We start from the raw sequence: 26,998 nt of genomic DNA on the forward strand, positions 1-26,998 counted from the left end.
AAGCTACATATTGCCTTCATTTTTACACAAAAAAATAAATATATTCATGATTTACTCAAGATCTAAAAGTTGTGTGACTTGATAAATGCACACATATACAACACATCGCAGATACTGTATATTTGTGGCTCTGCAAAACACATCATTCACACTAGATATCTTCATTTAATGGTAGAAACTGAAAAATTGGCTTTGAAAGTCCTTAAAAAGTGCTTGAATTTGAAAGAATTTGAATGAAAAGGGCATATGAGCCTATAGAATCAAATAGGACAAAATAAAATAAAATAATATAGAATGATCTCTATTGTCATTTATTGCAACATAGTGTACATCAGTAGTCTCAAACTCAATACACTTGGGTGCCACTGAAGCTAGTTGTAGGTGAAGTCTGGCCAAATCGAATTTTTCACAAAAAAACGTACGACTGTTTTCAAATATCTCATCTCATCTCATCTCATCAGCTGCTTATCCTCAGTAGGGTCGCGGGGGTGCTGGAGCCCATCCCAGCAATCATCGGGCAGTGGGCAGGGGACACCCTGAACTGGTTGCCAGCCAATCGCAGGGCACACAGGGACAGAGAACTCACTCGCTCATTCACACCTAGGGACAATTTGGACCGGCCAATTCACCTGAAATGCATGTTTTTGGAATGTGGGAGGAAACCGGAGTGCCCGGAGGAAACCCACGCAAGCACGGGGAAAACATACAAACTCCGCACAGAAAGTCTGGAGCTGGATTTGAACCCACGCAGGAGGTTCCCATAACTTGAACTGTGCCGCACATACGCTAACCACTGCGCCGCCGTGCTGCCCTGTTTTCAAACATCCTTTTGTAAAATTCAAACGCTCATTGCAAATCTTCTTTTGTTGTTGCTTTGTATGAAACGTAGTGTGATTACTTGAATGAACATTTTTGTGTATGGTAACGTTTTGCACAAAATTGCGTACTTTTGTTTGAAGTGTCAAATCATTGTTAATGTATTTAATTGCTGTTAAAAGTGTCGATAAAAACTCATATTGTTGGGATATGATATAATGAAATTGTGTGTTTAATTGCTGTTAAAAATGTCGGAAAAAATTGTTAAAACCTCACATTGTTTATTTGCTGTTAATAGTGTCAATAAAAATTGTTCAAACTAAAAAAACTAAAAATATTGTTAGAATATGATATAATGAACTTGTGTATGTATTTAATTGCTGTTAAAAATGTCAAAAAAAATGTTCAAACGTCATATTGTTAGATATAACGAAATTGTGAATATGTTTAATTGCTGTTAAAAGTGTTGAGAACAATTGTTCAAACCTCACATTATTTATTTTGCTGTTAAAAGTTAAAATTGTTCAAACCAAAAATACTGTATACTTCAACTGTTCTGCCTTTGAGAAACATAGTGTTCTTCAAGTGCTCCATTGTGGTTAACATGTTGATCGTTGCTAAAATGAATTTTAGATGTCATTAAATTAATTTATATTCCATGAAATAAATCATATCAATTGAAATGTATTTATTTGGAATGCAATCTTAGCCGTTACTGTAATTTTGATTCCATGCACCTTACTTATGAAAAATATATCACAAAATACTATTTCATGTACTCACCACTAAGTATCCAGTACGCAGAAAGAGGACAACACCGAAGATGTTAATCATGCACGTAGTGAAGACGCCATCCCAGGTTCCGAAAAGAACCGGCTCCCACACAAAGAGTTTTATCCTCCACCATGGCTGACTGGACTGCAAATACATAAGACAAATAAATATTGGAACCGTAGTATCATTTATATTTTTTAAAAATAATTTTTCGATACATCATGTGATTAGAGGGCAGCACGGCGGCGCAGTTCTGAGGTCATGAGATTGAACCTCCTGTGTGGAGTTTGCATGTTCTCCCTGTGCAAACATGCATGTCAGGTTAATTGGCCGGTTCAAATTGTCCCTAGGTGTGAAAGAGCAAGTGAGTTGTCTGTCCCTGTGTGCCCTGCGACTGGCAGGCAACCAGTTCAGGGTGTCCCCTGCCCACTGCCCAAAGACAGCTGCTCCAGCACCCCCGCGACCCTACTGAGGATAAGCGGTGCAGATAATGGATGTGATTTTAGAAGTATTTTAAACCAAGTCTTTCATTTTGTCTTCAAGCAAAAGATAAAGAAACGTCACGTCATTGCAAAATGTATTTGCGCAAAGGGTGATGTCCTTTCATAAAACGAGAGCAAATATTGATTTACGAGAACACTCTCTCTCTCTCTCTTTTGTGATAAAACTTTGAATGTTTGTTTTGATTCCTGTTTGAATTGAAATATGGCGGTAACAAAACCAGGTCGTACAATGAACGAACAGTGAGCTGTTTAAAAAGCCTCTGCCTATAGAGGCTTCTGAGTATCACGGAACTTTTGAAGCGGCCGCCATATTGGATTACAAACAGCTATGGAAGAAGATGCAAATACAAAACAGTCAGTGATCTTTACAATTGTAGTCAGGGTTTTGAAGACTAGTCACGAATGAAGTTGAGAGTAATTGACAAAATAGACTTGTATTTCATGAAAAATGGCAAGTTGCCATTCGATCCCGGCGTCTTACCTGCAAATTTCATACCCCAACATCGTAAACTACTTCATATACTGCCTCTAACCCAGCTATGGATCGCATCTCCCTTGAAGCATATAACCAGTTTGTTAGTGACTGGTTGAGAGAAGTAACATTAACCGAGATCAATGATCATCATTTAGTCTGGGACTAGTGGTAATAGTCAACGTCGGGTTGGTGGCATGGCGGATGAGTGGCTAGCGCGTCCGTGACACAGTTATGAGGTCATGGAATAAAATCCAGCTACCGCGGATTCCACGTTTTGAGTTTGCATGTTCTCCCCGTGCTTACGTGGGTTTCCTTCGGGCACTCCAGTTTCCTCCCAAATTCTAAAAACATGCATGTCAGGTTGATTGGCTGGTCCAAATTGTCCCTAGGTGTGAATAAGGGAGTGGGTTGTCTGTCTCCGTGTGCCCGGTGACTAGCTCTTAAACAGTTCAGGGTGTCCCCTGCCCACTGCCCGAAGATAGCTGAGATGGGCTCCAGCACCCCCGTAACCCTAGTGAGGATAAACGGTGCAGATAATGGATGAATATATATGGATGCTGTTAGGATATGAAGCTTCAGGTAAAAAGCCAGGATCTGATGACAACTTGTCATTTTTCATAAAATACCGGTCTATGTTATTATTACCCTCAACTTTATCTTGTGTTACTGCCTGACATTTACAAAGTTTTATAAAATGGGGACTTATGTTTTTAATCATCTAGAAACTCCATCTAAACTTGTAAAGTACACTGATCTTTACAGTATTACTTGTATCTTCTTTCATTGTCACTTGTAATTAGGGTTGGGTAGGGTTACGTTAACTTGAATACTTTCAATTACTTTTGGATTACTCCAATACCAAATATGCTAATAAAAGACAAAAGAAACTAAATATGAATAAAATTAGGACTCACAACACGTGGTAAGCTTTCTCTCCTGGCTTTGATCTCTTTGCTCTCCGGCAAAACTAACATAAAATGCGACAGAAACAAAATCTAAATAAATCCAAACAGCTTGCCAACATCATTTTTGCCGTTTCATGTATTCCGTTACTCCCCAAGCCTGCACAAAATTTAGTAATTTTATTCATATTTAGTTTCTTTTGTCTTTTATTAGCATATTTGGTATTGGAGTAATCCAAAAGTAATTGAAAGTAATCAAGTTAAAGTAACCCTACCCAAACCTGCTTGTAATCCAATATGGCGGCCACTTAAAGTCAGGTGACCCTTAGAAATCTCTACGAGAGTTAGCTGCTGAAATATTCACAAAGGTTTTCACTCATTTTCTCAGAAACTCTTCAGTTATTAGCTTAAAATTTACATTTTTTTTCCAGCATTTGAATATTTGCAATAACTTGAAGAGTTCCGCAGGTTCAAGAGTGTTCTTCATCCGGGCATCGGTGCTGTGGAATGCTCTACCCCCTGAGATCCGATCTGCAACATCAGTGGAAATGTTTAAATCTAAGCTTAAAACACGCTTCTACTCTATTGCATATGAATAACCTATATTTTTTGTTGACAATATCTGTGTATTATTTGTTATTGCAACGTCCATTGCAGCCTGGTCATCCTGAAAGGAAGACTACTTCATGTGCGGCCCCTTCTCAAGGTTTCTTCACTTTTCTCATGTTGAGGTTTTTGAGTTTTTCCTTGCCCTCATGTTGGTTTCAGATCAGGGGATGGTGTAAAAATAGTCTGTAATAATAGTCTGTGCAATAACCTGTGCAGCCCTTTGAGACTCTTTGTGATTAAGGGCTGTACAAATAAAAATGACCTGACTTGACTTGACTTTTTCGTGTCCAAATATAAATAGAATAAAATCAGACGAGTCTGCTCTCACCGGTGAATCCTCGTGGAACAGATCCTGCTCATGATGGTTTGGAATTGGGTTATCTTTTTCCTTACTGCAGCCTTGCATTGTCCATTGACCTGCAGCTAAGGACTCCATTGTAGCCTGAAAGTGACCGTCAGAACATCAGAGGTACATAAAGGCATGGGTATAGACTCAAACTTGTGCAAAAGCCCGGTCATCAAATGGAATTACTGTTATCAAAGGTAGTTTTTCATCTGTGTTGCTGACATAGATGAAAGTTGTCAATCACGTCCTCTTACTTTTGGTGAAAGTAACAAAATCACTCAAGTTCAGGTTCCTGTTACAAAAATTACCATGTCTTTATATATCAAAAGCTACTCGATTTAGCTCTGTTTCTACGTCTTTTAATAAAATGATGAATTAAAATTGACATTTTGACGATACATCATGTTGTGTCCCGTCAGTAATATACAATCCACTTATGTCTCTTAACCTGCGGCAAAATAGAAATGAAATTAACAGAAAAAAACCCGTCACAGATTATTTTTATTGAAGCAAGGACTTATAAAAAATAATAATAATAGTAAATAATTTTATTTAAAACATTTTTTTAAAAAAAGGATATGTTTAATTTTCTTTAACAATGACTACCAGAACCTTGTGTGTACATAATTGTTTGTGCTCCGCGGAATGAGTATCCAGTGTTGGGTACATCATGTTGTGGTAAGGACTACTCACGTCCCTTAATTTGAGGCAAAATATATGAAAAAAAAAAAAAGAAATAAAATCAAAACGTCACAGATTCTTTTTATTGAAGCAAGGTCTTAAAAAAATCATATATATAAATATTTATATATAAATACATGTATATAGAAATATACATACGGTTTTGTCGTACAAAGTAGGTTTATTATGCATTTTAAGATGTGTACGACGTACGAGAAAATCTGTAGGGAAAAACGCAAATTTTTCAATTATGGGTACCATCCGGTATACACCGACTATCACGATACGGCAAATCAATCAAGTAAACGAGTTTGCCGCGGAAGCCTCTATCTCGGTATCGTTTTTTTGGTATGAAATATATACCTGTCAACTTCCACGGCTCCATGCCCGTACAAACTGTCGTATTTTCCCGTACAAAATACAAAATAATCTTACACCATATATATATATTTTTTTTGGGGAATGATGCATGATGGGGCAGCACGGCGGCGCATTGGTTGGCGCGTGTGCGGCACAGTACTAAGGTCTTGGGAACCTCCTGTGTGGGTTCAAATCCAGCTACCGGACTTCCTGTGTGGAGTTTGTATGTTCTCCCCGTGCTTGCGTGGGTTTCCTCCGGGCACTCCAGTTTCCTCCCACATTCTTAAGACGTGCATTTCAAGTTAATTGGCCGGTCCAAATTGCCCCTAGGTGTGCATGAACGAGTGAGTTGTCTGTCCCTGTGTGCCCTGTGATTGGCTTGCACCCAGTTCAGGCTGTCCCCTGCCCACTGCCCGATGATTGCTGGGATGGGCTCCATCACCCCCGGGACCCTACTGAGGATAAGCGATGCAGCTAATGAGAGATAATGAGATGCATGATGGGAAATCCCCACGTGGCAGACGCATGCGCACAGTAGAATCAAACCGCTCGCTTCGTTTGCAACGAAAAAAACAATACCGAGATGGAGGCTTCCGCGGCGAACTCCTTTGACTTTATTGATTTGCCATTTCGTGATAGTCAGTGTATACCGGATGGTACCCATAATTGACAAATTTGAGTTTTCCCATACAGATTTTCTTGTACGTCATACACGTCTTAAAATGCATAATAAACATACTTTGTACGGCAAAGGTTGACAGGTATGGAAATATATGCCACGGAGCGCATTACATAGTAGGAAAAGAAGGCAGGGGGTTGGGGGGAGTGATTTCACACGCATGCTGGCGCTTTTCTCTTATTCAACGATGAAAATGGTTAAAGTAAAAAAGGACTGTTTCAACTACAATCCAAATACCATCCTAAACACCCCAAACAATGAAAAGGACGTTTACATGAGCGCGGCTAAGAATTTCACATACTTGCACGCGCAACAGGAGGAGCTGCAACGATGATTTCAACCAGAGGATGATGTCGGCTGTACAATATTTGGAATTTTCGGAAACCACCTTCAATAAAAGAAATAAAGAAATATTTGTACACAATCAGCTCTACAATACACATGAGAGAGAACATGGTTGTATCCCTTCAAAACCTACCTTCAAAATGTCATACCTAGCCCATGCTATGAATAAAATCACTTGAAAATCTAAACATTTCCACGGTCCAAGCGTGCAATATAGGTGAGGAAAAAATATTGGCGACGTGAGCAGTAGGAAAACTGCAGCAGGTGTGAAGCTGGACCGAATGCTGCCGACTTTGTTTGCTGGGTGTTGCTGCTTTGCACAATGACCTTATGTTGGTTTTGGCAATAAATGGACTAGCTCAGCTTTGCCAATGATCACAGCTGAAAGGACGTAACAAATGTTGCAGGGTCCTTGCATATTCCATTCCCTTCCATTATCTGCACCGCTTATCCTCAGTAGGGTCGCGGGGGTGCTGGAGCCCATCCCAGCTATTTTCGGGCAGTGGGAAGGGAACACCCCGAACCAGTTGCCAGACAGTCCCAGGGCACACAGAGAAAGACAACTCACCCACTCTTTCACACCTAGGGATAATGTGGACTGGCCAATTAACCTGAATTGCAAGTTTTTAGATTGTGGGAGAAAACCGGAGTGCCCGGGGGAAACCTACGCAAGCATGGGGAGAACATGCAAACTTCACACAGGAAGGTTTGATCACATGACTTCAAAATTGTGCCACACACGCGCTAACCACTGCTACCGTGCTGCCCCTCTTTTATATATATATACAAATATATATATATATCATCTGCAGCACCACTTATCCTCAGTAGGGTCGCGGGGGTGCTGGAGCCCATCCCAGCAATCATCGGGCAGGGGACACCCTGAACTGGTTGCCAGCCAATCGCAGGGCACACAGGGACAGACAACTCGCTCGCTCATTCACACTTAGGGACAATTCGGACCGGCCAATCCACCTGAAATGCATGTCTTTGGAATGAGGGAGGAAACCGGAGTGCCCGGATGAAACCCACGCAAACACGGGGAGAACATACAAACTACGCACAGTAAGTCCGGCAGCTGGATTTGAACCCACACAGGAGTTTCCCAAGAGCTTAGAACTGTGCCGCACACGCGCTAACCATTTTGGAGAAAAAATACTCCAATTCCCACTTGTCCTGGAAGCAGCGGCCCTCACAGTCAACTTTCCTTTTTTATTTACAGTCTCCATGTCAAAAATGGGGTGGGCTAAAATTGTCACAAAAAAAAACAAGGGAAACGTCGACAAAGGGCTACTACCCTCATGTGGTGAAATTGTGATTTTACATACAGTATTTTTTTTGTTTCTGCCTTATTACAGCAGTCAACATTACTAAGTGGCCACATATAATTTTATGACAGAGACCGCAGGCCGTGCTGCCCTCCTTGCATGTTTTCCTCTAGAAATAAAACAGAATTGCAATTGATTTTTTTTAATAAACATTTTATTCATATGGACATGACACAACAATCAAGAGAACAAACGTATTAATCAGATTGTTTACAAATCAGCGTATATTGCAAAACTATCCGTACGGGGAAGGTTATTTGACCGAAAATAATCAGCTCCGATTAAAGCTTCACGCCGTTCTTCAAACGAGTTCACTCGATCCAACGATTTTGTGACCATGCAAATAGTCATGTTTTATTCGCGGCTTCTCGAATTAGCTATGAGATGCCGCGTTCACATCAGACTCCCAAGATTCACATTAAAATAAGATGCAAACCGTATTTTACAAAGACAACTGAGAGTAGAGTGCATACGATATACCATACATATCAGTGCCCTAAATGTACATGGTTCAAAAATAGTATTCATATATTTTTTAGTTTAAAAAGACAGATATTTCATACAGAACTGGTAGTTTTCACTAGCTTATACAAGGACACTTATGGCCAAAAGGGAAAACACATAGTGCTGCTCTTTTAGGTCATGCAACTCTTAACAGTTGCATGTCTTATTTGCTTGAAAGGATTTAAAATTGTCCGAAAACAATTGAATTTGATTTTCTTTTAACGAGTAAAATCATGATTCGTCTCCATTGTGCTTCGAAAGTGACTTTCCAAAAGGCTGTTTACGACCACAAAATGGCGAGCAAATCTTAGTGAGAAGTGGATGGTAAAAGCCATCAAGATGTCCAAACCACTGCATTCAATCACAATTTAAATCCACCTCGTTTTACCATCAACGAACTGTACAGGGAAAAAAACCTCTTTTGATATCACTGATTAAATTATATACAAATCTCATCAGGATTATTGTCTAGGAAACGTTGCAACAGAAATCTATAAGGGTACTCGTCAGAACTGAAAAAAAATACAATGTATTTACAATGTATAAAAGGGAATGTTAAAGAAAAAAATACATTTCTTATTGGTGCTGTCAGTCCCTGATTGTCAATGGAACTAACATGATGGCAAATAAAGTCTGTGTTCAACACAATAGCACCTTAAGCATCTTTGCAACCCACTCAGCATTGATTCAAAAAAGGATAGTCAACCATTTCATTTAAGGGGACAGTGTGTATTATTTGAACTGCGAGATGCAACTGAAAATGCGTGCTAAAAACCACAAGAATATTAGCTAAAGACTCAGTGACCAAAACGCGCTTTTTTCCATTTGTTTGCTCAGCATTTTTTAGGTTTTGGGGTACGCGTTTCTAAGGAATGGGCAGGGCACCTGTATGATGCGGCAGGGGTAAACCAGTGAAAGCTGCCGGGCCCTGCTGTTGAGGAGAAGTGTGTTGGGTCACCCTGACCCGAGTGACACGGCCGCTTTCTTGTGTCCCGTTTCATCCGGATGGACAAAAGCATGACCGACTTGGGTGATGAGGTGCTCAACTTGTTTGGGTGTTTGGGCATTTGGGTTGGCCATGGTCAATTCTTTGTGTTTTTTGCCACTTTTTTCCTTTTCTTTGTTTTTGTATATGTGTTTGTCTTGCTGTCGGTCACCCCTCTTGAGGGATATGACCAAAGTAGATAGAAAGATAGATAGATGGGTACCCGTAGAAGCAAGATGGCTTGGTGAGGCTTGTGTTATCTGAAATAAATGCAAACTTCTAGACACACTGATATCTTAAAAATGCACGTTATTGGGATAGTTCCTCATTTTTGCTTTTTATAAGAATCAATAGTTTTTATTGAGTTTTTTTTTTTCACAAGTAGGCGCTAAATACACACTATCCCTTTAAGCATCACTTAGTTACCTACTCGCCAATGATTCCAAATAGTCAAGCATTTCATTTTAAACAAAGCTCCATTTGATTTTTTTTTACATTTCACCTACTTAAATCTTCAACATTAGTTAATTTATCTTCTTAACCATTAGCTACGGCTTATAATGTGAGGTGTTTAGCCTTGCCATGCATTATTTGTATGCTAATCATTGATCTGTTTCATGTGAGGGAGCAAACTCCTACGGGCCTGGGTGCCTCAAAGCTGTACATGCCCAAGACACACCACAGGAAGTGGTGCCCCTACTACCCTGGTGGTTAAGGGATCCGTGAATTGTGAACTCTAACCTTTAAGGGACGTGTTATTTATTTAGCACCTCCTCAAGGTAAAAAAAATCAATATTGATTTAAATCAGAAAAATTACATGAACTATCATTTAGACAAGCGTTTTTTTGAATACTTGTAGATCGAGAAATTCAGATTCCACTTTTGGATCACGACCTCAAAGTGTGTCACCCATCAGTTTTCAATGGGTTGAAGACTACTATGATTTGCTACTATGATACTCGGAAAAATGTGAGCATCAGTTACTAATTAAAAGTAATTGCAATAATGCCCTGCGAAAACTCTTCTGCCTGTCCAGTCAATCAGTGCCATCTCAATTGTGTTCGAGAGGGACCACATTTAATTTCACTGCGATATTATTTGTTTTATTTCCTTTTTTTGCCCATAACAGCGGGTCCCAAGAAATTTCGTGACAACGGAAAGAAAACATTTAAAACAGAGACAACAAGGAAGACGGAAGTGAATGTTTTCAGGGATTTCTTGTTGCTTGACTGAAAGTTGCAAACTGTAAATAACTGAAACAAGTTATTAGTTATATATTAGTTAAACATTCACTGTGAAATAAATTATATTATAATGCATGAGTATAATCGATTTTTAAGATTTAAAAGTTGTTTTGTGCATGTTACATAATAATTCAACCCTGCCACTGGCCGGCAACCAGTTTAGGGTGTCCCTTGTCTACTGCCCGAAGATGGCTGGGACCCTAGTTAGGATAAGCGGCGCAGAAAATGGATGTACGGACATAATAATTGGTATCCCAGTTTGGGAGTAAGCAAAGCCGAAAGAGACGGTTCTCTAAAAACCCGGAATTCCTATCACTCGCGAGGCCTGAAATGATTGTCTGCCATCTTGCTGATATGCGTACCCACAAAAGCCAAAACCCTAGCAAAAGACTGGGCAAAGAGAATAAAAACTGATCATTTTGAGCCTCCGTAGTTTGCCTTCTTCCTGTTGCTTTGTAGCGCTCGTTTCCAGTTGCACAATTCAGTAACATCGAGTGGTCAAATATTACACAGTGTCCCTTTGGAATTTGGGGTTTCCATCACATGGTTGTTCCCCAAACAAAACAAATTGATTTCATAATAGTACACAAAAAATGTCATCTTGATTACAGGATTTCTGACATGGTGATAGAACGTACAACGTTCCCTTCGTAGTGAAAAATGTGCAAATTGTGCAAAAAGGTAAGCACAATTCTTTTAAGTAATTTCACTACACATTCCACAAAGTCTGGGCAAATGCATGGCATCAAATTCTTGTGGGACTTCACAATAAGTGTATGCCAGATGGGAATTTTGTGCGTTTTCACATACAAGCTAATCTATGAGTTGGGGGGGGATAAAAATCCAGATTGGACCCCTCATCCTTTAATCCCATCAGATATTTCCCATGTACGTGTGAGGCTAAGCCTAGTGTCAACATGAACATTTACAGCAGATGTGTCCATAAGTTTCCCTCTGAGGTCCACACTGAAGAAAATTGGATAAGCTATTTATTTACTAAATTTCAATTTAGTAGTTTGTGGGTAATTTGGGTATTGTAAATCAACCAGGCTGTACTTGCCAAAGACAAACCACAAGATATGGTGCCCCTACTACACTAGTGGTTAAGGGATCCAACCAATACAGTGATACCATAGTACTCTAACTCCGTATTCGAACAAATCAATACTACAATATAAATTTAGAGTAATATTTACGCAGGTATTCAAATGAAAAATCGGAACCCCAACAAACCTGAATGAGATGAGTGGCCATTTTAGCTTTTAATGCCCGCTCAGTTAGCATAATTTCGGGAGTTATCGTCAGTCCAACATCGCATGTAGAGAAAATCTTGCGTTTTATTGCCTTTTTTTGCAAATAATAATGGTTCCCTACAAAATTGATAATGGATAAAAAAAGAGGAAACAGTGAGAACAACGATTGAATTGAGTAAATGATGCGAAATACGAGAACCCTGCCTGAGAGCCGGCCAAAGAACCGCTACTCACAGGTACAGTAAATGCTTTAAAATTGTTTGATATTTTTGTCTTCAACCTTTTTAAGCTACAGATGTAAAAATAATGTGTTGTTTAGGAACTCGTTTTAGTCATATTTTGTATATTTACAGTTGTTTAGGCACACGTTTTATTGATATTATTGAATGTGTAGGACCGTATAAAAAATAATACCACGACTTTGTACGGGAAAAAATGTTTCAGTACTCAAACAATTTGGTGTTTGGACACCAATCCCGAACGGATTATAGCAGAGTACCCAGGTATCACTGCATATGTCATAGGCCACTCATATATAGTAATGTTGGATGTGTATGGCGCCCAGGCCATAGTTTGAAAACCCTCGCTTTATAGCATATCAGGAAAAAAACAGCGAGCAGTTAGTTATACAGCTGGATTAAAAAAAGGTTTTATCGTCAGCGTTCTATCAATGATCAACTAGGGGAGGTAGCAAAAAACCAAGGCTGTTTTAAGTGTGTGCAAGCAAAAGTGATAAAAACATAAATATGTATACCAATATGGCATATTCTTTTTTTTCTTTTCTATAACATCCAGTGCCATTGAGGGCTATAGACGTCAAACCTCTTATCTATTTAAGTAGACTGGCAGTGAATGAGTTGAGCATTAATCACCTAATCTCCAAATGCACGTTTTTAGTAGGGGAATATCCTTTTTTTCATATCTACGATGATAAGAGCTCTACCACAACAAAGTGTAAAAAGAATTCCTAAAGAAATGTTTTCAAATGCAATGAGATGTGCTTTGGCAAAAGCAGGTGAAATGGGATAAAGTGCTGCAAAAACGATTACGTCGCCCCGATCTTCAACCGAACGTTTCACTCGACGAAACGTCCGGCGAGGAGTTCAACTGGGATCTGGTCTCAGTGACTCGGACTAAAGGAAACTCAGAAAAGTCTGCGCTGTGCCCTCGAAGACCGTTGGCACTCGCGTATTGTGACGAAGAACCGGACCTCGAGGCCAGGAAGTGAGACTTGAAATTTGGTTCTAAGGTGCTGATTTGAAAGTTCTGTAGTATCGCCTGCGAGGCGTCTGACTTTTTGGCGGGGGACTCTTGTTCCAGGAAGTCCTCGTCGGAGGGGGAAACCGTCGACGGGGGAGTCGTTTCGTCTCCTGAAAATGAAAATGAGTGCTGGGAGTCTCCGACCAGGAGTCCAAAGTGGGGCTTATCGATTGTGGACCTCAAAGGGGAGCTAGTTCCTGATTTGAACCTGCTAGGGGAAGGGAACTGTTTTTCAGTGGAGAAAAGCGGCTGCCCGGCTAAGGTTGGGTTTTCCGTGACCAGGCTGAGGCTTTGGCTGGTCAGGTAGCTGTCATTCTGACTCGTTCTCTCCAACGCTTGCTGGAGGAACTTGGAATACTCTTGCAAGAGACTGGATTTCTCCACCGAAGGCTGAGTCTGACCACAAGGGGCACCGAGACTCTCCGCAGAACCACCGTCCGAGACATCCGAGGAATTGATAGATATGCTCGATGTGACCTCCGCGTCGGCTACACTGAAGGAGATCTCCGACTGTCCGTTGGATTTGTTCGAGTAGTGCTCCAGCAGGGTCTGTAGTACCTCATCAGGCAACACGTTCCTCTCATGGAGAGCCTTGATTTCTGTGTTGACAGGCTGAGGTTCCAGGATTGTAGCTGGGACGGTCTCATCGATTGCTGACACTGTCGTCTGCGTGACGGCAGGGAGAGAGGAGACGCCAAAATCACGACTGCTGTTAGCAGCCGCGTGAAGATAACGTTTCTTCTTGAGGAACTGCACGGCGTCTTCGTAGTTGGTGCTGCTCGGCTTACTCGGAGCTTCAGGCGGTTCGGTGTTGCTCACCTCGTCCAAAAGGCTCTGCTTGTCCACAATTTCAAATGTATAATGTGTGACTTTGTGGTTTTCCTCAAAAGAGGACAGAGTGGCCAAGCAAGGAGCTTGTTCCCCGGATTGTTTAAACCTTCTTTTGGAGACCTTCTTTAGGACTAGTTTAGTGGCGGCGGCCTCCTCGGGGGGAGAGTCATCGACTCGGTGTTGGTTGACGGTTTCGTCTGGAAGTTCCACTGAATACTCGCCAATGACGTACTCATGTTTGACTTTGGAGGATATTGCAAAAAGGGGAAGGTTTTCACTTTTATGCAGCCTGGCTTCCTCTTTTACTTCGGGTTCTTTTACGGCAGCGGTGAGCTCCTCCGCTTGGCCGGAGGCGGACGAGCAGGAGCTGTCGGACTTGTCGGTAAACTTCTGTCGCTTTTTCTTGGGCAGTGCGCACTCTTTGGTGAGGAAGGGGCTTAAGGCGTCCACTTCGTGGAGAGCTCCACTTTTGCTGGCGGCCTTGTTGCTTTTTCTCTCTCGGTTCTCATGGCACATTCTTCGGTGCTTTAGAACGCGGTCAGTTCTGGAGAAGTACTGCAGATTAAAAACAAAAAAAAAGATTTCTCAGCAAATATTAAAATGATGACTAAAATAATAATAAAGTTTATTTTGAAACATGACTTTCAGTATTCAGAGGAGGCTCCTAAATTATTGTTATGAACCTAATACATGTACTGTCGGAGGGGAGGGGGATTTTTTTCCCAGTTGATAATCGTTTTAAGTTCAATTTTTCTTTTTTTTTTACCTTATTATGTTTTGTTTTTGGAGCAAAACAAGATAAACACAAATAATTGTAAGAAAAAATTGCAATACCATATGCTATTGTTAAAATCAGATAGTTTGGCTCATTTGAGTGAATTTGAGCTGCGGATCGCCACCAACAGCGTCCGGAATTGGAGTATTTTTGTCATCACGAAGTACGACGCCGCATTACAACTAGCAGGACGCACGCTTCACCGGCACGAACGAGACGGAGACTCCGGTAAAATCGGGTTGGAGACTATGCGCTACAATAACAGCCGAATCATTGACACACACCGCTCACTCGATATAGAGTTTCTAGCAGTATCGTGTAGACCCTTCTATCTACAGAGAGAGCTAACTGTGGTCATTGTGCTTGCTGTTATGTTCCACCAGATGCTAACGTTAGCATAGCGCTAAATCTCCTGCCCGCTGCTATCAATAAACAGCAGCTTGCACACCCCAACGGAGCTTTTATCGTCGCCGGCGACTTTAATCGGGCATGTTTATGGACTGAACTTCCCAAATCCATTCATTACGTGGACTGAGCAATTAGGGAATAAAACACTGGACCGTGTGTACAGTAAAATCAAACATCCAGTTGGATCCCCCATCTCTGTTTGGCCCTCACCCCCCTCATACACACCCCCCCTCCGGAGGAAACAAAGCCTATTTACAACAAAGACAGTTAAAACATCTTCTTTGTTCCTTTATCCTCACTGTAAAATGTAGAACTGGAGTCGTCCAATTTCGTTGTCACAATATATCCCATGTTGTAACAATGACAATAAAGGCATATTCTATTCTATTCTATTTGGAGCACCATTTTGTTCATTTTTGTAGAAAACCAAGTTCCCGCTAAAAATTGTCCACTAAAATAATTCTTCAGGTAATTATTTATTTTTACATTCATAATATATTACATATGTAATATTTTTTTAACTAACCACATTTTTTCTGCTTAACTCCCAAATATCTACTTAACTCCCAAAAATCTGCCTAACTACCAAAAAGACTTTAATGCTGGTCTACTATTGACCCCAAGAGCCAAGACGAGAACCGCAGGTTCCACAGCGTTCTCCTTTTAAGCCCGATGTTGTGGAATGCTCTTACCCCTGAGATTCGATCTGCAACCTCAGTGGAACTGTTTAAATCTAGGCTTAAAACAGACTTCTATTCTATAGATTATGAATGACCTATACTTCATGTTGACAATATCTGTGTATTATTTGTTGTTGCAACATCCATTGCAGCCTGGTCATCCGGGAAGGGGGATTACCTAATGGGCGGTCCCTTCGCAAGGTTTCTTCTTATTTCTCATTTTCAGGTTTCTTCTTATTCCTCATGTTCAGGTTTTTGAGTTTTTCCATGCCCTCATGTAGGTTTTAGATCAGAGGATGGTGTAATAATAGTCCATAGTTTACAATAGTCTGTGCAGATCTTTGAGACTCCTTGTGATGAAGGGCGATACAAATAAACATGACTTGACTTGACTATCCTTGGATCTACTGGACTATCTTTTACAAATGTTGCGAAACACATCAGAAGCAAGAAATAACAACTGATCCCTTTCCATCCCAAATTCTCATTGTACATCACATCACCCCCAAAAAAAGGAGCCACAAACTGAACCTGATGACAGTAGTCGCATTGGTACGGCTTCTCTCCGCTGTGTGTGCGTTTGTGTCTCTCCATGTGGTACTTCTGGATGAACTTCATGCCGCATTCGTCGCAGCGGAAAGGCTTCTCACCTGAGCATAGAAATACACTCAGAAGATAAAATTCTCCCTGGCCTATTGATGCCCCAAAACGTCAAAGAACACTCACCGGTGTGGATTTTCTCATGTCTCTGGAGAAGGTATTTCTGAATGAAGCGCATGTCACATTGGCTGCACTGAAATGGTTTCTCACCTGGAATGCGAGGAAACATATCAGGCAAGAGTTCATATTACACATAACGACATCCTTCTTTTTTAAGGTATACCTGTGTGAATAAAGACATGCCTCTGTAAATGGTAGTTGGTTCGGAACGCTGCATTGCAGTGAATGCAAACATGGCACTTGGGGCTTTGGACGCCGAACGAACCGTCCTCGTTGATGCTTAAAATCTAAAACACCAATGCAAACCATCAAGTTGTTGCGATCAAGGGATTAAAACATTCCACCGCATTAACAGACAGCTGTTGCATTCCTGCCACATGCTTACCTTAGCTGGTGAGCGCTGTTTTCTTTTCTTCTTCTTGGGACAGACGTTCAGGTCCTTGACTGCTTTTTTGTCCTTCATCTGGAGCGGCTGCTCAGTGAGTTTTAATTCTTGCTTGATGCTCAGCTGCAACAGGAGGAACAACAAGAGACAAGGAAATTTAACAAACATGTGACTTAAAAAAACAAACCCAAAAAGTAAAGGCAAGCAAGCATGTTCTCATCAATCCTTTGGAGAATAACTGGTAGATGTGATTATTAAAGCTACTTCAGATGCTGCAGTTAATTATGTTAATATGTAGGTTTCCTTAAACACAGCGCATTTTCCTGACTTCACTTATAAAATGTATTACACAGAATCAAATGGGGACAAAAAAAGCACAGTTTTAGATTGGAAAAGACTGACAGGACCACATTAAAACTGGAGAAAATATTAACGGTGCATATTAGTGATATACAAGTACAGACCATCGTTCCTTTTAGAAATCTACTCAACTTTAGCAAATTTCTAAATTCGGATGATGTGTTAAGACAGATTTTTACAAAATGATAAACTAAAATTGTGGCCAAGAAGAATCAGTTCAGCCATTCATGTATGTTTCTGTCCTTTATTACGCAATAACAGAGTACCTATCACAAAAGTCAAATATCTGATGTGAACTTAACATATGAACATATTAACCAGCAATAACTAACGCCAGGGTTTTCCCCAGAGTTTCATATACCTGGCGGTCTACCACACATTCCATAAATCATAATATTCAACAACCGTGTGATCTCCGTCTCCCAGTCTGTTCTATCCCTGGCCACCAGGCTTACCATGTTTTCTGTGGGCAAAACCTGAACTCTTTTGATCATTGTGTCCTTATTGGGTTACTCAAACAAAGGTGTCATGAGGAAAATGTTATACCGGTGCTGTTTTTCGATTCCACTTTCACAAAGTTATGGACTACTGTTACTTTTTCCAGACATTGTGATGTTAAAAAAAACTAATTATACTATACTTAACGAGACAAAAACATTTAAGAATGATAACTGAAGTGAACTACTAATGTCTCAAAAAGAAAACAGAATCCTCGACTGGTAGGTAGACCAGCATTGACTGTAAACTTAACTGATAAGATAACATTCACGACGAATGCCTGCGAATATTTCAAGTGCCCCTATACGACTGCTCGTTTTCAGTTGGAATTCTATAACACAAACTAACCCTAATGTTTGCATTCCAAACCAATAGACGTGGGTCTTTGAAAAATGTCCCATCTATTGTCAACTGCCTCTGTAGTTAAATAAAATAAACGTGTATAAACATAGAAATTTGTCTTTGAGGACAAACTTTTGTTTTACATTTGATTATGTTTATTTCCCGCGTTGTGCGGAGGTGAAATACTAATTTAAAGGACTCTCCCAAAATGTTTTTCAGTAGTAAAATCGAACTTAAAATCTTTTCTCAAGGTATTGTTCGCCATAAAATAATTGATGATATATAATGTAGTTTTTTGGGAGCATAAATTAATCATCAAATTCGCCAGTGCAATAATTTGGACTCAAATAAGAATTCTATTGGTTGTTTGGCACTATGGTTCTGAGCAGTCGCAACTCAAATTGTCAACATCACATGACCAAAATCGACAAAATTTTAACAATATTTTGGGGATGACTCCGCTTTTTGATAGAGGAACCAAAAGGACGTTTCAATACAGTAGACCCCAGGGATATGGTGCCTTAGTCTTGCAGTTTTTTCACTTTACGGCGCAGAACAAAAAAAATTGGGCCCCAATTTAAGCCTTTTATCCACTATACAAGGGTAACAAGATATTATTTAGCGTGAAAAACATGAAAAAAACCTTGTGGCGTTATTGGTCTTTGTCACATTAAATGGTCGTCTGCCATTTGTTGGCGTCACGGAGTCATAAAAATACTAATATGCTATTAACTGAACTACCTCCCACAATGCCTTTCCCTTCATTGAGTTGAAAATCTTCTGCGCTTCATAAAGACTCCATACACAAAATACAGTAATGTATGTACTCTGGGTCCAAGGCTTGTAGTTATGATAAGGGGAGGAAGAAATACATGATGGAAATAAAGCTTGCCATTATCAAGAAATATAAAGAGGACACATGAATCTCTACCCTTGTTAGGCAACGATTGGGACCATTTTTAAAAATAAGGAGGCGATTAAAACGAGGACATCTCCAAAGAGCATCTAAAATCAGGTTTTTAATCCGCTGTTGTCCTTTGCATCTGGAAGTCCACTAGGTCAGCTCAAGTCAAGTCACACCAAAGGTACCGTATTTTCCGCACTATAAGGCGCACCTAAAAGCCTTTATTTTTTCAAAAGCTGACCATGCGCCTTATAATACAGTGCGCCTTATATATGGATCAACATTAAGTCGCAAAGTCTTGCAACTAAGGCAAGCAGCCGCCGACTAGATTTTCCCCGGAAGGCGAGGTCGTCCGCGGTGTATGCTGGGATTTATATACACCGGCGTTTTCATTTCCTAACCAATCATCATCTAGTCAATCATCATTTGAATCAGTCACTATTTGCTAAAGTTATTTGGAGGTAAAGGGGGCGGATCTTTTTTATCATTTACAGGCTTGCATAGGCTAAAGGGGCGAAACAAAGCCTGCAATTGGCCGAAAAAGATGAATGTGAATCACAGGTTGGGTTGCACTACGGCATAGAGAAAACATTTTTTACTATTCTGTATTTGTAAATATTTTACTCTACTGGATTTACTACATTCACGGTTGTAAGAAGACCATGGTTACGTATCATTATTGAACGTGTAGGCTGCAAGAGAACTTAGGTGAGCTATGCGGCTTTATATTTTCCCGGTATCTTGTTTTAGAACGATCTTGATGTTTCTGTGATGAGTCTATTTTTAAACTAAATTCAATTCAAAGTGTTTATTGTCATATGCACAGTAAAGAACCCCGTTTCCCTGGACAATAAAATTCTTACTTTGCGGTCCACACAGTTGCCAGCAAAAAATAAAATGGAAACTAAGAAATGTTTGGCATTTCTTGAATCCCAAGACTTTAACCTTCCGAATGATATTTGGAACGATGCTTTTGAGTGATTGGTGACATCGTACTGACACTGTTTCAGTACATGTCTGAGACACGTATTTGCTTCTTTGAAAGCTTTCGGAATGTTAAGGGGGTAATAAGTTTGACTGAACTATCTGACTGTTTTGTCGACGTTCCCATTGTAGCACCTTATAATCCGGTGCGCCTTATGTATGGAAAATATAGGACCAAAAGCTATTTTTGGGGGGTGCGCCCTATAACCCGGTGCGCCTTATAGTGCGGAAAATACGGTAAATTAATTTTTTTCTCACGCTGATAACCATACGTATTTGATACTATTTTCTTAGTTTAATGTTTTTATCTCGGCTGTTGGGGGTTGGAACCCATTAACCAATTACAATGGTTTCTATCCCCCGCTATACAGCAATTTCACTTTGCGATCCCCACAGTACATGTCTTATCCCGGGGGCGGGGGTCTACTGTCTACGGATAAACACCTTTTCTACCAGTGCTGTATAACGAATGACAATTAAATCTCACCGGCAAGCAGGGCACCTTATGGGTGAGCTTGAGTGGAAAGTGCACCCCCACTTCACCTCCTCCGTCTTCATCAGCTCTTACACTGTTCTTGGACATCTCCTGCATCATCAGCTGCTCGGGAGGCACCAGATCGTGTGTCACCAGCGAGCTGACCGTCAAGTTCTCGTCTTCGTCCTCGTCCTCATCGTCCGCCGCCAACAAGGGCTGATCAGCCAGAGATCGTTCCCCGAGCGCCATCACCAGCCCCACTCTCTCTCCGCCGTCCATCCCGCCACTGTTGCACTTATACAGCATGCCCTCTAACTTGTCCTCGGCGTTCATCTTACATAGAGTGGCTACAGACTCTGTGAAAGCAGGAGACATGAGATTATAGAGAATTGCAAAAAATGATATACAAAGACCCCTCGCTACTTGGAGCTTCGGTTATCGCTGGTTCACTGCTTGCATCTCTTGAATTGTCTTTATTGTCATTGATATCAACGTGTCATTAATTGGGGTCAGCAGAGATCACACAGCTATCATGGGGCAGATCGTGTGTGTGTGTGTGTTTCAGGTGGGTGTGACTGTGTACACGACTGCGATAGGCTGTGTATGCTGCAGGTCAAACCAGAGGCAGGCACTCAAGTCAGTGTGGCCAGCAAAACAAACTGAGAATCACAGCAACAGCTACCTTTCAGTTGCTTGTTACATTGAAAATGAATCTAAGTCGGACTCTCATTCAGAAGAGCACAAAAAAACAGCTTGGTGAAGAGACTAAGGCGGCATTGGGAAAGAAAGCTATAGCGAGACTGCAGGTCCTGCAGGTCCGGCCTACTGCTACGGCTAGGCTAAAACTCTCTTAACCACTTTACATTCCTGTAAAATTATCTAAAAATCCCAATCTAAGACATACCCAAAGTAAATTGAATGCTGTTCTTGAACCATTTTGAAAATATGGACAGTTTTGCTCTCTTTTGAAATTTAAGACTCTGAAGTTTTGTCCCAAACTGAAATAATAAGAGCTACTAACGTTGAGTAATCTGAGTTAGGACACACATTAAAACTTGTCTTGCCTGTTTTTTTGTTTTTTTTCAATTAAATGCATGCAGATGAGTGTAGCATGGGATTTTTGATGAAAAAAAAAAAGTTGGGAAAATAGTTTGAAGCCTTACTTATTCCCTTGTACAATTTGATAACAATTTTAAAAACTAAACATTGTATTTAACAGATTATTCGAAGGGCAGGTTTAGGCGTTCCAAAAGTGGCCATTTGGAGATAACCAGTTTACAACCAGGGTTTTCTACAGCCTTAAGCAAGCTGAATTCAAGATCTTTTAGGGCTTTTTAATGTCTTTTGAAGTCAAATTTAAGACCAAATTGACATAAAAATACAATTGAAACAAAGGAAATAAAAAAAAAAAAACATGATTACATCTGGCGCACACTGTATGGTGCCTCGTACACATTACCTGGCACAGCTTTTAGCCGTAGCGGAAAAACGTTGATCGGACAGTCACTTCTCATTAAATTCACACTTTCCCATGGTCCAAAGTAAACGTCTCTGTCCGAAATTGCTATGTGTATTATGGATAGATTTAAGACATGTGTCCTCTCTGGAAGGCCCGACTGAAACCACATCACCGTTTTGATAGTTCTGTACCAGCTCAGTAGCCTAGATGGTAAGGCGCCCGCTTTGAGACTGGGAGGTTCGGGTTCGCGCCCCGGCCGAGTCATTCCTAAGACTTAAAAAGTGGTCGGCGGCGCCCTCTGTTGGCTGCGGCTGCATCGGCTCGCTACAACGGGTCAGGTGCAATCGACATTTCGTTCTGTGTACATTGTTACACAGAATGACAATACAAGGAAATTATTATTATTATTATTATTATTATTGGAGTCACCCCAAGGTAAATCGGTGAATTATACATAGAGACAATTGTTAACATTACTAAATCATTATTCTCTAAACAAATATAAATCTTATTAATTTGTTTACATTTTTAAGATAATTTGATAATTGGATTCTAGACATTTTAATGCCATTCAAGGCCTTATTTTTAAGAATCCGCGGGAACACAGACAACCCTGTGTATTTTACTTTGGCCATTTTTTAGATATTGTTAAAGAGTTGTTAACGTTTGACTTCTCTTCACGCATCTATCACTATTGTGCAAGCTTCAGCGTAAAATTTGTGCATTCAAATTAATTACTAGGGGCGTTACGGACACTTGTGTCAGAGTCTGATTTTCATATTGATTTATTTAGAATGTCATTGACATATCGATATCATTTGAATTGGTCACTAAAGGCTAAATTTATTTGGAGGTAAAGGAGGCATTGTCCTTTTAATCTATATAGGCCCGTGTAGGCTCATGCAGGCTATTGACCATTAAAAAAAACATGCAATTGGCTGAAAAGGATGTCAATCAAAGGTTCACAGGCTAACGGCCTACAGAAAATAATTTTACTAGTCCGTTTAATAGTAAACGTAATTATGGGACTGAATGAGAGCTAGCAACAAGGATCCTCCATCGATGCAGAGATGCTTTTAGGCAGATTTTTCTTATCTGTCGGCATTATTGTGTGTGTTGTGGAGTGAATATTTTACACGGTTGGGTTCACGAGACTCTCGCGGGTGTAAGGACGCCATGGTTGCATACTTAAATCGAGTTTGGTGGCTGCAAGACGCTGTCTTTGGTGAACTATGACAGATTTATGGTTTTCAGGTATCTTGTTTCAGACCGATTGTGATGTTTCTGAGATTGATATATGTGGCATGACATATTTCAGTGACTGGTGACATCGTGCAGACATGTTTTTGCTTTTCAACAGTCTGATGGTGAAACACTGTATAAACAAAGTGACGAGAAAACTTTTTTTATGCTTGTGCAATGCGTGCTTTGGAGTTGTCCAACCTTTCACAATTAAAATCAACACAACCATATTTTTTCTTGCTTAAAGGCTGTTGGGGCTAAGACTTTGGTAGATCACTGTGCAGTGGCCACGAAGCCATCAAGTTTGTGAAACCGGTGACAGTGCTCAGTGCCTGCTAGCTTCCGTTCAGATGCCAATTTGAAATCTGATAGCTACACCAACTACTCCCTCCAAGACTCATCGTATGGGCCAGAGCCTGCAAATCTCATCCTGAAGGCGACCGGGTTGATTTCTGAGCCTAGCAACAACGAATGTGCGAAAATGTGGTTGGTGAAACACTTGAATATGAAGGCGCAAATCTGGAAAGCTGCGCAACAAGGGAGAAGCAATGAAAGGAAGCTGACAATTTGGAGTATTGATGGACGGACAAAGTATAATTAACATCAGATTCAGATATATTTGGGGCCAGCAAGAAGGCCTTGAAGACTCTCACCACCCACATCAGCTTAAACCATTGTGTGTGTGTGTGTGTGTGTGTGTGTGTGTGTGTGTGTGTGTGTGTGTGTGTGTGTGTGTGTGTGTGTGTGTGTGTGTGTGTGTGTGTGTGTGTGTGTGTCTGTCTGTGTATTAGATGCTCTGGGTTGTTGGGTGGAAAAAAGGAGGGGGTTTTATTTTAATATTGTACAGTCAATGTTCTATACAGCATTTTAGATTGCAAACAAAAGTCTCTTATTTTTGGTTTAATGTGCAGTAATCCCTTGCTAAAACACAGTTACACTACTTTATGAATTCTGCATTCTGATTGGCTAAACTGTCTCCCGCTTAGGATGACTGTATACAACATTACTTTTAATTGTAAATCAAATGTTTAGGTCTGTAAAATGCTTCTTATGTTTTCGTGTATAACAGAATATCTAATTGTATGATAATTGTAAAAATAAGGTTTCTACTTCACGGAATTTGCTTATCCCAGGTTAACCCCGCAATAAACGAGGGTTGACTGTATCTCAAATTCAAATGTATCATCATTAAAAAAGGGAAAGGCATATACTCATACCACAACAGTTGCAAATAGAGAATAGAGGTCAAATATCGAATGTTATGCTTCTTTCCAGATTAAATGGCCATATCAATTTATACTAGCAATGATCATTTAGTTGTCTTTTTTTTTTTTTGCAAAGTGCTTTAAGGAAAAAAAGCAATTTACAGCAGAAGAGTTCACGGTTTGTGCAAACATGGTAAAATATGCCCACACAAGCTCGTAATTACATATTCCAGAATTGCTGACGACAAAAAAACTGGTAAGGCACTTAGTAATTTAAACATTCCTCTTGTTTTGACTTTTCTAAAACCAGACGCGGCCAATTTTTATCAGTTAGCTCATGATAATTTTACTGGTAATTTGGAAGCAGGAAAAAAGAAGTTGACAAAAAGTTAGATGCAAAGACGGCGGCGATTTATTAATAGTATAATTCTTGCATGTGATCTTGTGTTTGTTTTGTTATGTAGGTTAGGAAAGGAAGTGCTTCGCTAGTAGGCTAACTTGCTATGCTTAACCCCGTAGTCAAAACGTAGAAAACGCGACGGAAACACGGAGTATGAATTCCAGATTTAAGGAAATATTTTGATTCAGTTTGGAGTAAAATTAATCATTTGGAATGGCCAAATTCAACATGACATTGATCATATCTATAAATATACAATAAATAGAAAAAATAAAACAAAACCTCACTTTCCTGCTAAGGAACTCACACCACCAATATTTTATTTTGAAATCTCCACCCGGAAAAAGCTAGTCAATGTTGACGCTAATAGCCGGGCCTGCTTAAGGATCTTGACTAGCTGTTAGCATGTTAGTTGGTTTAATGTCAACGGTGCTTATAACCACTCTGCGTCACACAAGCAACAATAAACCACTAAAATCCGCGTATTTATAACACCAGATCAAGAAGATAACCTCGTGCACATCTGTCAAAGGGAGCTCTCCATTGGAGAGCTAGAAGCACCTTACGTTCCCTAGCTCACCTCGCTCAATAGGCCCCATAAACAGTTAATCAGTTAGTTAACCTCCATTACTACCTAACGCAAACGACACCGGACGTCTCTGGCGTCATATGAAATGATAATGACATTTCTGTTCTTACCTGCGATTCTCGTTTTAAACCCGCGTATCTGTCATGATTGCCTTGCGAGACTACTGTGTACTCGGTGAGCAGAATGATCAACTAGCTCACGTTTCACCCACGGGTACCTGAAAATTGGGATTTGTCGCCATCCGGTGGTAAAAACGTGTTAGTGCACTCAACAATGTGATAATATTTAAGTTAAGTCAAGTTTTTGTTTATAGCCATTAATCACAAGGAGTCTGAAAGGGCTGCACAGACCACATATTATTGCAAACTACGGACTATTATAACACCATCCCCTGATCTAAAGCCTACATGAGGGCAGGGAAAAACGCAAACATCTCAACATGAGGAAAATGAATAAACCTTGAGAAGGAGGACCAGGCTGCAATAGAATAAACAGATATTATCAACATGAACTATAGGTTATTCATATGCTATAGATGAGAAGTGTGTTTTAAACTTAGATTTAAACATTTCCACTGAGGTTGCAGTTCGAATCTCAGGGGGAAGAGCATCCACGGCACCGAGGCCCGAATGGAGAACACTTGCAAACTTGCGGATCTCTTTTTGGCTCTTGGGATTACCAGTGGACGAGCATTTTCAGAGCAAAGGCTCCGGACCGGAACATAGGGGGAAATTTAATCTGTTAGATATGAGGGAGCAAGTCCATGCATGATTTTGTATAATACTAGGAGAACCTTAAAATCACTTCTTAAGCTAAATACAGGTTAGCTAAAATCAGGGTAATGTGATCAAACTTTCTTGTCTTGGTTAAAAGCCTCGGTGCAGTATTTTGTACCAGCTGCAGGCTCTTGATTTCGGACTTCGGGAGACCAGAGAGTGATACACTACAGAAATCCAGACGGGAGGCAAGAGACACCTAAATTATAATCCCTGCATCAGACTGGGACATCATAAAACGAATTTTCTCCATGTTGGAAAGATGAAAAAAAAAGCTGTCCTGGTAATATTTTTAATGTGTGTTTGAAGGATGGATTGGTGTCAAATGTGACACCTAAATTTTTGATCGAGTCACTCTCTGTGATATAACATTTGTCAATATTCAGAGCAGTTTTTGAGAACAAGTCACGGCATTTAGGTGGCCCAATAATTAACATGTTGGTCTTTTCAGAGTTGAGGAGCAATAGTTGAGTGATATTCATCTTTTTATCTCAATGTGGCAGGCCTCCAAATTTCCAGAGTTTAGTGTGGCAGATTCCTCCATCGGGAGATCTAGTTGAGTGTCATCAGCGTAGCAAGGGAAACTGATCTCATACTTGCGAATAATATCACCTAATAGAAGCATGTAAATGCTGAAAAGAAGGGGGCTAAGTACTGAACCCTGCGGAACACCACAGGTAACACTAAAAAGTGGGCTGTTAAGCTTGACAAATGTTGCAGTGTTATATTTCTAGTCAAGCAAATTAGTATTAGGGGATTGAATGACACAAGTGCACGTTGAACCAAAAATAGTGTTTATTCTGAATATATAAAAACATGAATACAATAGATATTTACCTATTGCTTTGAATAAGATCCCAGGTAAACTGGAAACTGTGTACGTTTTTATTCCTCTAACAC

At 40.2% G+C, this 26,998-nt stretch overlaps 2 protein-coding genes across 2 annotated transcripts in view; both read right to left on the reverse strand.

Moving 5' to 3' along the window:
* The window catches only part of slc12a8 (solute carrier family 12 member 8), a 39,669-nt gene extending 32,929 nt beyond the window's left edge, over positions 1–6,740 (reverse strand). Inside the window, exons 1-4 of the mRNA XM_088352785.1 lie at positions 6,624–6,740; positions 6,447–6,533; positions 4,408–4,521; positions 1,600–1,734 (exon numbers count right to left, since the gene is read on the reverse strand). Of these exons, the coding sequence (XP_088208911.1) occupies positions 1,600–1,734; positions 4,408–4,515 (243 nt within the window). The 5' untranslated portion in view covers positions 4,516–4,521; positions 6,447–6,533; positions 6,624–6,740. The remainder of the gene's footprint in view (positions 1–1,599; positions 1,735–4,407; positions 4,522–6,446; positions 6,534–6,623) is intronic.
* Positions 6,741–11,602: 4,862 nt separating this feature from the next.
* Positions 11,603–25,506, reverse strand: znf148 (zinc finger protein 148). Its single transcript, XM_088352658.1, has 7 exons — positions 25,433–25,506; positions 20,440–20,781; positions 16,865–16,987; positions 16,643–16,766; positions 16,486–16,569; positions 16,291–16,409; positions 11,603–14,451 (listed from the first exon to the last, which is right to left on the reverse strand). Exons 2-7 carry the CDS (start codon positions 20,758–20,760, stop codon positions 12,868–12,870), a joined length of 2,355 nt encoding a protein of 784 aa, XP_088208784.1. The 5' UTR covers positions 20,761–20,781; positions 25,433–25,506; the 3' UTR covers positions 11,603–12,867.
* Between the last annotated feature and the right edge of the window lie 1,492 nt (positions 25,507–26,998).

Source organism: Urocampus carinirostris, chromosome 14 (genome assembly GCF_059441175.1).
Source record: "Urocampus carinirostris isolate Australia breed hairy pipefish chromosome 14, RoL_Ucar_1.0, whole genome shotgun sequence".
NCBI lineage: Eukaryota > Metazoa > Chordata > Actinopteri > Syngnathiformes > Syngnathidae > Urocampus > Urocampus carinirostris.